The following is a 13,298-nucleotide window of genomic DNA, read 5'->3' on the forward strand; positions in this document are numbered from 1 at the left end:
ACTTTGCTTCAAAAAAATAAAATCCATAATTTTTCCTACCTTGAATAAAATACACACAGTAAAAAGAGGATTAGCCCAATAATTCCTTGAGTATGCCACCACTGTACAGACTGCCCCTCCTTCGAGACAGTGCTTGTTGTATTATATCCAATTATGTTCAGTAGACTTGGGTTACATTCTGTTTCTATAATGTAAATTAAGGTCAAATTAAAATGTTAGAAAAGTACAAAAAATTTTTCAGAGGACGTCCAGTTGTAGTTCTTTTTAACTCTTTATACACTTGCAAACTCAAAAATTTGTTAGAAAAAGGCACGAACAAAAAATAAGACAACTTGTATTTATTAATAATGAGACCTTTTACATTATATAATGCTAGTTTTATCAAATTGGTTGAAAAGCAATTTCATTTTCAACCTCATGCAAGAGTTGAGACATTTAAGCTTTTTACTGATCAGGAAATTGGTGAAATTTAGTAAATTTTTTACTTTATAGTAAAGCTCAAGCCGAGTTAAGAATAAAATTCAGATGTCCTAAACTAAGATGCACTGCCTTTTCTGTTATATACTATGAAATAACAATAGTGATTTTATGAAGTTTATCAACTTGTCAAACTACATTGTTAAATAAGCAAGATAGTTTACACATAAAATCAGTTACTAGAATTTTAGCAAATAGTTTGTGGAAATGAGTACATAAATCATAGTGACCTAATGCTTATTCAGCCTCTCAACTCTTGTAACAAAGAATTAAAATGGGGTTGGTATTCACTTAAGTGTCCCAAATATGTTTTTTACCTCCCACAATGCCAGATATGTCAATTGCCACCTTATCACTGAAAAATGATTTTTACCTTGAAGCCACTTGTATAAGGATAATCCCTAAAGCAAATTACTATTGATTTTTTTCTAGACACTTACCTGGACAAAAATAAGGAATCTTTCTCTAGTACACTAAAAAAAACCCTTTTTCTCCAACTAGTGATAAAGCACCTATGAAATTTATAAATGGAATGAAATATAAGAGTCAGAAAACTTTTTTCTGTCAAAAATTCTGTACTTTTTTTAATTCTGAGGAAATGAGACCATTTTTTCCCTTTTCAGAAAATAGTATAGTTGACCCTTGAACAAGCAGATTAGCAGTACCAACCCACAACACAATTGAAAATCTGCATTTTCCTTTATGGCTGGCCTCTATATTCCAACCTTTCATATTAGCAATTTTCTATCTATGGATTCAACCAAATGCAGACTGTACTGCAGCACATTTATTTCCCCATTTGTTTCACCCCAAATAACATATATGGGCTTATACTTCCAGGAAATGTAGTAAAACTGGCCTATAAAAAGATTACAAAGACCAATTAGATTCACCTGTAAGATAATCACAGACAAAAAGAACTTAAAAAAGTCTATACTAATTAAAATAGACTAAACAAACATTTTAATAGTTTTCAATTTTACATATACTATCACATGCACCTTACAAATCAGGTATATTTCTTATAGTTTTCCTATAATTTCTTATAGTTTTGTTAGTGAAGGAAGAAACTAAGGGAAAAAATATAGCAGTACATCAAAGATGAAAATGGTATTATTCCATTCTCTTCATTCCTCTATGAGCTTAATTTTACAAAACGACAATCTTTGAAAAAGAGAAAAGCTTGCAGGATTCATTAAAAGAAGCAAATCCAAGCAAACAAAACATACCCGGTTCATTGGTCATAGCAGACCATGTCAAATACATTGTGTAGACTGTAATCACTGAAGACTGTAACAAACCAGATCTTGGTTGTGATTCCTACAAAAAAATAAGCAAAACAAAAATATTGCGATCATTCAAGATTTAGGAAACCTTAGAAAAACAGAAGCTTCATAAAGAATGAACTAATCCAAGCTTACTTGGATTTTTGGCAGTATGGACATTATAGAAGCACCAAGGCAGAGGAGCATGTTGACACTGATGAATGCTTTATTTTCTGCACAACTGGCTGGATGAGTATAGTAAACAAAAAACAGGACGATAGCAACTAAAGACAGCAGATAATTCAGGGCTGTAGCTGATAACAAAGCTGCGAAAGAAATACATTTTGACAATTAGATTTTATCACTAATATTAGGAATGAGGCATATGGCTTGCTTTAAAAACAATCTTATTCAAAAATATTATTTTAAGCAACATTTTATCAGCATTACACAGCCTATAAAAGCAGATAAAGATTTAATTCTGGCCTCTACCACATTAAGACTTTTGTAGCCTTTACACATGTGTGCATGTGAGCTCCGTCATGTCTGCCTCTCTGCAACCCCTATATATATATAGCCCTTCAGGCTCCTCTGTCCATGGAATTTTCCAGGCAAGAATACTGAAATGGGTTGCCATTTCCTACTCCAGCCTTTACACGTAGCTCACTATTATGATGCATTTTAAGGGTAATAATATGATCTTCATTTAAAGTAATATTTACATATAGAGTGTCCAAAACATTCAGATACATTAGCCATTATTTTCAAAATACAGAAAATTAACTAGAATATTACTTAAGGTTTTTAAGTTATATCATTCAGTTGTAAACAAGGGCATTCAGAAAATTATTTTGTTAATGCTAAGCCCACAGAACAATGCTTTGCTTTAGCAACTAAAATCTTAAAAAAAAAAAAAAAAAAAAAAAACTATTCAAGTTGTCATTATTTAATAAGACAACCTAAGTTTCTTCTACACACACACACTTTTAATTTTCATGTTAATGTATACTTAATATGTATGTATTCATGTAGATGTGACTCACAAATACTCTATCAAATATTTATTGAATACCTACAAAGGCCCTGGGTATACAGTAGGCAACAAAGCAGAAACTCTTACATTAGATTTAACATTAAAAAATGAAACATTCTGTGTAAGTAAATTTTCCAACTGATTAAAGCTTAATATGTTTTTTAGCTGACAGACTATTTCACATAAAAATCCAGATCTATGGCTTCTTTTGAAAAACTTCAGAAAAATTAAGCAACACTGGGCTCACATTTCCACACGGCAATTACTGGATGGAGCTAAGCGGTGTAATGGCCTTCACACTCTCTAATTCACCACAGTCCCTTTCATTTGCAAAAGGACTGAAAATGCAGTTTCTCCTCCCTCATTTGTGTCACCTGTTGTAAGCACCTGGATTTTGATTGTTTTAGAGTACAACCATAGGACTCAACCTCATCGTTATAAACACACATTACATACACTACTATAATAAACTCCCTAAGGTGTCGCACATAAAGGCATTCTTTGCACTTATATAAAATGCTTCAGAGTTGTTTCTTTTTCCTGCTTGCTGATGTTTCAGAATTGTACCACTGTCTGTTCATCTATTTCTAGGAGTCCTCATCTCTTTAATATTTTACTTTTTTTTTTTACCCTTTTACTTAGAAGGAAATTAGGCTGTAAAATATACATATACTCAGCAATATGCTTTGGAAATTCTATTTTAGCCAATCCAAGTCTTTTGCATGATTGCCTCTTTCTTGGGTATGTTCCTAGTTGACATGCAACATACAATGTGACAGGATGCCACTCACAAACTTAAACTAAAAAACCTCTTCACAGTGAACTGTACCATAAAAATCATGACTTCCCCACAGTCTACTACCTGCTTTCACTTTCAAAGTTCAACTATCTTGAAGATGTTCTGTAAGACAAAAAACTTACCTGCATACCAACATCTCGAGTTCCCCTCTTCCATTTTTTCAACCCATGATTCATTCCATGAATGGGCAAAATCAATGAGTAAGACTAGCTGTATGAGAATGAAGCAAAAGGCACCTGCCATGCCTACATAAAACCACACTGAAAGGAAAAAAAATTCAAGAAAAATCACAAATGAGTGACTGCTTCACTTTTTATTGTTTCCACAATCAATACACCAAAAGAAAAATAAAATTTTACATAGATGTCTTGACTGAGAAAAGAAAATACAAAACAAATGGTTACAGTTCCAGGCAACAATTATTTTCAATTTCCTTATAAAATATCAACATCACACCAAGAAAAAAAAGATTTCTTACCAGTTGTAAAAGTTCCTTCTGGAATGAAGAAGGCCCCAATAATAATTGCAATTGCTGCAGCAAATTTAAAGAACCAGAATCTAAAACAAATTATTTTTTATTAGTAAATATCCATTCAACAAGTGGTTTCACATACGAAATCTTTTGAGAGCTGCTCTTAAAAAACAGCTACACTTTATTGTGACTACTCTGTCCCATCTGAGGATATCCTGAAGACGAGAAGACCACCACACGTCAATTGTGTTGTTGTGTTGTGGTCTGGTCACTCAGTGTCCAACTCTTTCTACAACCCCATGGACTGCAGCCTACCAGACACCTCTGTTCATGGGATTTTCCAGGCAAGAATATGCAATGGGTTGCCATTTCCTTTCCCAGGGGATGCTCCTGATCCAGGGATCAAACCCACATCTACACTGGCAGACAGATTCTTCATCATGGAGCCACCAGGGAGGTATGGCTGTTTTATTTCATTCTAATAAATGAGAATATTAGATTCATTTCACAGGTTTACTTAAATGAGTGAGATAATATATGGAAGTGTAAATAAGGTACACTGTACAAAGGAATAGCTTTTGAAGACACTAAAGTCTGGAAAACAGATTTCCAGTAGCAAGCCAGATGAATTTAAAGAACCAGAAAAGACATAATATCTTAAGAATTCTAACACAGAAAGAGCAGGAAGTGCAAAGCAGGTGTCCAAAATCCAAAAAAAACCCCAGAAGTAACAGATTAATAATTCCATCTGAAGATAACTAGCAAAGATTTGAGGTGTCTGCTACTTCATATGTGAAAGCAGCAATGCAAAACTATAACAAATATGAGCATTTCACCACCTGAAGATAACAATCCTGCAATCACTGATCATAAAGGCAAAAATCTTGCAGATAAAAGAATTCAAGATAGTTGTTCTGAGGAAACTCAACAAGCTACAAGAAAATACAAAAATAATTCAATGAAAACAAGCAAAAAACACTAAATTTAATCAAGAGATAGAAATCATAGAAAAGAACCAAATATATTCTGAAGCTTAAGAATTCAAGAAAAGAAAAGAAAAGAAAAAAAAAAAAAGTAATATAGATCTTTAGAAGTAAAAGTGAAAGTTGCTCAGTCATGTCCGACTCTATGCGACCCCATGGACTGTATAGTTCATGGAATTCTCTGGGCCAGAATACTGGAGTGGGTAGCCTTTCCCTTCTCCAGGGGATCTTCCCAACCCAGGGATCAAACCCAGGTCTCCCATATTGCAGGTGGATTCTTTACCGACTGAGCCACAAGGGAAGCCCAGAGATCGCCAGAATGGTAGATCAAATGGGAGACAGAAAAAGTGGACAGGCATTTTGATATAACCCAAGCAGGGGTGAACTGAGAAAAAAATGAAAAACAGGGAAGAAAGCCTCAGTAATATATGGAATTTAAATATTAGAACGATCAGGGTTTCAGAAGAAGAGAAGGGGGCAGAAAGTTAATTTACAGAAATAATATCTGAGAATTTCCTAAACCTGGACACGAACATCAAAGTTCACAAAGCTAGTAAGATTACAGTATCATCTCAATGCAAAAAAACCTTTAGGATAAAACTGTCAAAAATCAAAGAATACAAGAGAATCCTAAAAGCAGCCAGAGGGGTCCAAAAAAGAGATTCTGATCAACAAAGTAATTTCCATTAGGCCCTCAGTGGATTTCTTAGAAAATCTATAGACCAAGAGAGAGCAGAGTGACTTTGAGTATACTCAAAGTCCTTCCTTTCAACACTTTGACATACTCAAAGTGTTGAAAGGAAAAAAACCACCAGCCAAGATTACTCTGTCCAGCAAAGTTATCCTTCAGATATGAAGGAGAAATAAGGCTTTTCCCTAAATCCAAAGAATTCACCACCACTAAACCTGTCTTGTAAAAAATGGTAAAAAGGATTCTTCAGACTGAAATGAAAAGACACTAATCAATGACATGAAAGCTACAAAAGCATACAACACACTGGTAAAAGTAAATACACAGATTCATACAAGTCTAATTCTTTAACAGGATGGTGTGTTAAGTAAACTATAGTAAAAGGATTTTTAAAAGTATTAAAAAGCAGTGAGTATTATAAAAAAGAGGTAAATTGTGACATCAAAAAAATATAAAAGATATTAGATATTTATATCTAATAAATATGTAGGGCTATTTTATGCATTTAAAGTTGCTATCAGCTTAAAATTAATTTTAATCTATAACATGTTTTATGTAAGCCTCATGGTAACCACAAAGCAAAAAGCTAGAGTAGATAAGATACAGAAGCAGAATATACCACTAGTTTACAAAGAAAATCACCAATTTACATGGGTGTTAACAGAGAAAAAAGAAACCATGAAAATACAACCAACCAGACAACAATGACTAACATATGGCATTAACAAGTCACAAATCAATAATTATGCTAATGGAGTGAATTTGCTAACCAAAAGCCAGGGTCTGGATGAATTAAAAAAACTTAAAAAGACAAATGGAATCATATTCGTGGATGTGAATAGTTAAAATGTCCATAATACTCAAAGCCATCTTTCGATTCAAAGTACTCCCTATAAAAATTTCAATGTCATTTACAAAAACTCAGGAAAGAAACAATCCTAAAGTTTGTATGTAACTTCAAAAGACCCCAAATAGCCACATTAGTCATGAGAAGGAAGAACAAAACTGAAAATATCACAGTTACTAATTCCAAACTATACTACAAAGCTATACTAATTAAAACAGTAATACCATAAAAAATAGACACACAGATCAATGGAACAGTGGAGATGGCAACGGCACCCACTCCAGTGCTCTTGCCTGGAAAATCCCACGGACGGACCTGGTAGGCTCCGGTCCATGGGGTCTCACAGAGTCGGACACGACTGAGCGACTTCACTTTCACTTTTCACTTTCATGCACTGGAGAAGGAAATGGCCACCCACTCCAGTGTTCTTGCCTGGAGAATCCCAGGGACGGGGGAGCCTGGTGGGCTGCCGTCTCTGGGGTCGCACAGAGTCGGACACAACTGAAGCGACTTAGCAACAGCAGCAATGGAACAGAAGAGTAATAGACCCTTGCATTTTGGATCAACTAATATTTGACAAGGGAGTCAAGACTATTCGGTAGGAAAGGACAGTTTCTTCAACAGACTTGGGAAAGCTATTAATAACCACATATAGAAAAATGAAACCAGACTCCTTTCTTACACCATTCACAGAATCGACTCAACCTGAATGGAAGACTTAAACACACTTAACACATTATTGACTGGAGATGTATTAACATGTCTTTTGTTACCCGAATGTTATTGACTGGGAGACAAATCATATGCTTTTAGAGAGCCATACAATTAACATCACAGTGTTTAGTCGTTAGAGCTTAAAACTGATAAAGGGTCATTACAGAACTTATGATTGTTGTTTTCATTCACATTTCCCTGTTAGGCTTCTGCTCCAATTTTGTGTATGTTATAAATACAAGTTATGACCATAAAATTTTCAAAAATGATGGATCATGAAATTTTGAACAAAGAATTTTTTGGTGACTTTTATGCAGATACTTTCTCTGACTGTCCAAGCAACATAAATACTAGTATCTCAGAAGATGACAGTTCTTCAGAATATAGTTCTGACTCAGACAATATGAATATTAGACCAAGAAAAAGACAAAATAAACCGTAGTGACTGATTCTGACATGGAAAGTGAAAATGAAATGTATGGTGCTTTTTTACAGGTGTGTCAGGTGTAACTACTGAATGTAATCATCTGCAAAGTGTTAATTAAATAAAAGAATTATCAAAATAAAACAAAAATAAAAATCGTCAGGCACAGGCCTATGTTTCCAGCAGAAATCCTCTAGTCAGTGAGTTAAGATCTGATACCATAAAAGTTACTAGGAAGATACTGATAACTGGGAAGAAGAAAATAAGGAAGACACTCCCTGACATTAGTCTGGGCAGTGAGTTTTTGGGGGGGAGACAATAAAAGTACAAACAACAAGGGTAAAATCAAACTGGTGGGAATACTTTAGACAAAAAAACCTTCCGCAGAAAAAAACGGAACAATCAACAAAATGAAGAGACAACCTATAGGAGAAAATATTTGCAAACCATGTATCAAAATGTGGTTAGTATTAAATATATATAAAGAACCTATACAACTCAATAATTTAGAAAAAACAATTAAAAATGGACAAAACGAAATATTTTTCCAAAGAAGGCATACAAATGGCAAACACACATATGAAAAGGTGCTAAACATCACTAATCATCAGAGGAATGTAAATCAAAACCATAGAATGGCCACCAAGATGGTAAGAAATAACAAACGTTGGTAACAATGCGGTGAAATTGGAATTCTCAGGCACTGCTAATGGGCATATACACTAATTCAGCCACTATGGACAACAGTATGACGGTTCCTCAAAAAATACAAAAATGGAACCACCATACCATCTGGCAATCCTACTTCTAGGTAAATATCCAAAGAAAGTGAAAACAGGGCACTGAAAAGGTATCTGCACGTCCATGTTTACGGCAGAATATTCCTAACTGGCAGATACAGAAATAACCTGAGTGTGTGTCAACAGATGAATAAAGAGACTGTACTATATAGACACAATGGAATAGTATTCAGCCACGAGAAAGAAGGAAATCCTATCATTTGCAACAACATGATCCTGATGGACCTTCAGGGAATTATGCTAAATGGGATAATCCAAATTTAAAAAAAATTTGTATTACCAAAATGTGGAATCTGAAAAAGAAAAATGTACTTTAAAGTTGCTAAGAGAATAGATCTTAATTGTTCTCATCACAACTAAGAAAAATATGTGATGTGACAGAAGTGTTAGCTAATATATGATGGTAATCATATTGTAATATATAATACATATGAAATTAACATTTTGTACACTTTAAACCTAACACAATATCATCAATTATATCCGAAAAAAAACCATTAGCAATGATGTAAGAGTGCTTAGTACATACTTTGAGAAGAATGTTATCGCAGGAAATGACTGTGATAGCCATCCTGTACTGTATTTTGAGAGTTGTTTAAAAATACATTTAATAAGATGTTTTAACAGTGCAACAAAAATAAAATTAAAAATCAAAACAACCTATGACTAAGAGAATTGAAAAAAAAAAAAAAAAATCAACCTGGCACAAAACATCATTTTTCATTAATATTTTATTTCATTCTTCCTGCCTTTGATAGTGTATGTTAATAGATAAGCAACAACAGATACTTAAAACTATTTTTATTTATGGGATGGAACAGTGATAAAATTCAAAACATTCAATATTGAGTATGAGATGCATTGCTCTGTATTAAAGGCGACTGACAAAAAAGTACCTTGAAGTGTCTAGGTTGTCCATTATAACCATTTAGAAAATCCACCACTTGTTTCAAAGCAATAAAGTTTTTCATTTTGGCTGCACTGTATATGTAAAGAACTGAGTTCAGTTTTATGTAGTGAGATTGGCCTACGGAAGGCTAAGAGGAGGAAGAATAAACTCATTATTATCATTTATCACAGATGTGATAAATCTTTTCAGGATGAAAACATAGTTGAACCTTGAACAATGCTAGCATTAGGGACTCCAACTCTCTGTATGGTTGAAAACCCACCTCTATCTTACAGTCAGCCCTCTGTATCAGAGGTTCCTCATTTGTGAATTCAGTCAATCAGAGATCATGGAGTGTGTAATACCGTAGTTATTAACTGTTAGAAACAAACTCTAAGTGGACCTGCACAGTTTAAACCTGTCTTGTTCACAAGGGTAAACTTTACTAAATATTATGCACAGCAATAAGTGATTCAAGTCTTCTATGTAATATTTATATTTCCAAATTCTGACATTCTCTGGTAGAGACGAGGATTTTCTTACTTTGTCATTCGTGAATAAAATAATTCTGCAAATTGTTCAGTTTAAACTTTCTTTAGACAGACTCAAAATTACTGATAAGAGACTACCCAGACTTTAAACTGAAGTTTATTAAAATACTTACCCATTGTGTATTGCAGCTCTAGGGTCACTGCTGCTCTTCACTTTGATCATTAAGAGAGAGAGAAGAAGATAGAACATAGCCAAGCCAAAGCACAATCGGTATACAGCTTTATAGCCAACCAGAATATTACAAGGGACCATTCCTTTCTCATTCTCACAAAATCCAGGAATCTGAAAAAACAAGAATTTCTAATCTAGAATTTTTTCAAGGAAAAATGACAATTCTGTGTAATTAAATAGCTTAAGGTTCAGAAAACTGAAGTTTGCTTTACAGTTTATGCTGAAATGTAATCAAGGTAAGTCTACACACTTTCATAAACAGAAGTTTAACTCTTTTTTCACTTTATGTGCACACAGGATAAACGACAAATGCCAATCCTAAAGTGAATGCGTATTTTAACTTGCAGACTTATTCAAACTTATTCTAAATTTTTTTTAAACTTACATTCCACTGTGATATGCTGAATCACATGTATAAAAGAAAAACACCATCAATAAAAGTTTAAAGAATTAGAGAGTAATTGAATCAGTTTCTAAATACTAAAAAGAACAATGATGGCTTTTCAAAGCCAATGCTATTAAAATCATTCTGAGATCTGGTCCCCGATTCTACAAATATTATTTTTGATAATGGATAGATCTGGAAGTAAAGTGAAAGTTGCTCAGTTGTGTCCGACTCTTTGTGACCCTATGGGCTGTCCATGGAATTCTCTAGGCCAGGATACTCGAGTGGGTAGCCTTTCCCTTCTCCAGGGCATCTTCCCAACCCAGGGATAGAACCCAGGTCTCCCACATTGCAGACTGATTCTTGACCAGCTGAGCCACAGCGAAGCCCAAGAAAACGAGTGGGTAGCCTATCCCTTCTCCAGAGAATCTTCCCGACCCAGGAATTGAACCAGGGTCTTCTGCATTGCAGGTGGATTCTTTACCAACTGAGCTATCAGAGATAGAACTGGATTAACAGCAAAAGGGTTGGCTATATTTCTATTTTTCTAACTTAAAATCTTGAAAAAGACTGAAGACCATTACAGAATATCACACTGAAAAGAGAGTACAAGAAAGTATTTTTAAAATATTTTTAAGTGAAAGAAATGAGTGAAACAAACTAACAGTTTCAACTAAAACCATTCATAAGAAGTCAACTGGTTCCATGACAAAACCATATGAATGTCTTTTGCTTATACCCAGGACTTAAGTAAAATTAACTAAGCATTTGTTTATGGCATGTACATGCTACATTCACAACTGTGATAAGCTCATTTTCCAAACTTACACGGTTTTTCCTCACCCCAAAGTCAATCACAAGCAGATAACCATGGTTTAAAACACAAGTTATCTAACATAAATACTTTCTCAATCTCAAATTTTCTATTGTCATTCATCTTTCCTTGGAGGAAAACTAACTTTTATATGCCGTCTCTTGATCCCATTCTCTCTCATCTCTTACGGGTTAGATCCCTTATGACTTCTCAAAAAGCAAATGATTAAATCTCTCCATTCTAAAAACGTTTTAAACTCAGCCTCCCTTTAAGACTTGCCATCTTCATCACAAAGATCCTCAAATTAGCAGTTTACTCACTGGATATATTCCTCACAGCCATATAACTTTCCCTCCCAAACCTCCTAGGTCCAGCATTCTTAAAACTACAGCTTTTTAAAGACACTACGACATATACTGGTTGTCAAATCCAATGGCTACTACTTAATCCTCACACTCCTTTACACCTTTTTTACACAGATGTTATCCTGTCATTCTTAAAGCTCTGTTCCTAAGATCTACAAACATGTTTTTGGTTCTCTTCTTTCACTGTTCCTTTAGAGCTTCCCTTCTCCACCAAGCCCCTTCTGTCAAAGTTCTAGCTCTGCTCACTTCAAATGGTCCTCCTCTTCAGCATATGCTGCCACAGTTTGAATTTCATCTCTATCCCAGATGTGAGTGACATACTCGTATTTTCTACTTCCTGTTGGACACATACAGAGATACAAATGTAGTGAAATACCCCCAAGCCAACATACTATGAATTGAACTAGATTATATTCTCCCCACCTTCTTTCACAACCTGACTCCCTGGTGCAGGGGGGCAGGGGGAGGGCAGAGGGCAGGGCAGGCAGTAAGTTTAATAAAATACCTTTTCTTTCTTTTTCTTAGTTAACAGCAACAGTTTCCTCTCAGTTATCTAGGATCAGAACCTCGTTACTATTATTCAATCACTGCCTATATTTAAATCCAGATCCAGTCAATTTTATGTTCAGGGAATCCATTTCAGGTGCTCTATGCCTTTCTTGATTTACATCATTTTTACAGCCTCTATACTTAACAGCTTGCCTTTTTTCCTGATTATCGGATAAATCTTCCTAAGGCATACATACTTGGCTCAAAAAGCTTTTATCCTCATTCTGCTTCCTGTTTTTCAATTTCTGTATACAAAAATTTATTGATTCTTAGAATGCCACTTTTTCCACGAGACCCACAGTGATTCTGACATTACCCTGGCTGGAAATTACTTACTTCCTCTTATTATCACAGCACACTTTTCTGCACCATCACAATCTCATAAACTACTTTTACTGTTTGCCTTTCCTAAATAATTATGAGCTGCTAAAACTGGGATTAAGTATTGTCTTCCGTTTTACAGTATTCTGTTTCCAACACATTGGAAGCAATTTTATGCATAAACATACTAAAGGTTCAAGATTCCCAGGTGGCACTAGTGGTAAAGAATGTGCCTGCCAACTCAGGAGACCTGAGAGAGGCAGGTCGGCAAGATCCCCTGGAAGAGGGCAGGCTACCCACTCCAGTATTCTTGCCTGGAGAATCCCAGGGGCAGAAGGCCTGACAGATTACAGTCCATAGGCTCACAGAGTCAGACACAACTGAAGTGACTTAGTAGGCACACACACTAAAGGTTCAGTTAATCATTAAAAAAAAAAAAAAAGACTTACCTTATTCAGCTGTTCTTCCATTCCAGGTATCAACATTACACAAGCTACACACACTCCAACAAGCAAAAACAGTGCATAGATCAACCTCGTTACAGTGGAGTTATTTCCGCTAGGACAGCATCGGCACAGCAAGCACGGGGCACTGCCACACAAACACGGGATCTGGAAAAAGAAGGGTAAGAATCAGTGCAGTTTAAATGATACAGTGAAAGTCTACACTCTATCTACTCAAAAAAGGATGAAGTTAAGTTGATTAAAAAGTGATTTGGTTCACAAGTTATCTATAGAGTATAAAACT

General features: G+C 34.9%; 1 protein-coding gene across 1 annotated transcript in view; it reads right to left on the reverse strand.

Annotated features, from left to right (window-relative positions):
• Positions 1-13,298, reverse strand: part of SERINC1 (serine incorporator 1) — a 33,770-nt gene that overhangs the window by 3,202 nt on the left and 17,270 nt on the right. The window contains exons 2-8 of the mRNA XM_006047580.4: positions 13,001-13,162; positions 10,059-10,228; positions 4,053-4,132; positions 3,697-3,834; positions 1,899-2,068; positions 1,707-1,797; positions 40-184 (exon numbers count right to left, since the gene is read on the reverse strand). Of these exons, the coding sequence (XP_006047642.1) occupies positions 40-184; positions 1,707-1,797; positions 1,899-2,068; positions 3,697-3,834; positions 4,053-4,132; positions 10,059-10,228; positions 13,001-13,162 (956 nt within the window). The remainder of the gene's footprint in view (positions 1-39; positions 185-1,706; positions 1,798-1,898; positions 2,069-3,696; positions 3,835-4,052; positions 4,133-10,058; positions 10,229-13,000; positions 13,163-13,298) is intronic.

Source organism: Bubalus bubalis, chromosome 10 (assembly GCF_019923935.1).
Source record: "Bubalus bubalis isolate 160015118507 breed Murrah chromosome 10, NDDB_SH_1, whole genome shotgun sequence".
Classification (NCBI taxonomy): Eukaryota; Metazoa; Chordata; class Mammalia; order Artiodactyla; family Bovidae; genus Bubalus; species Bubalus bubalis.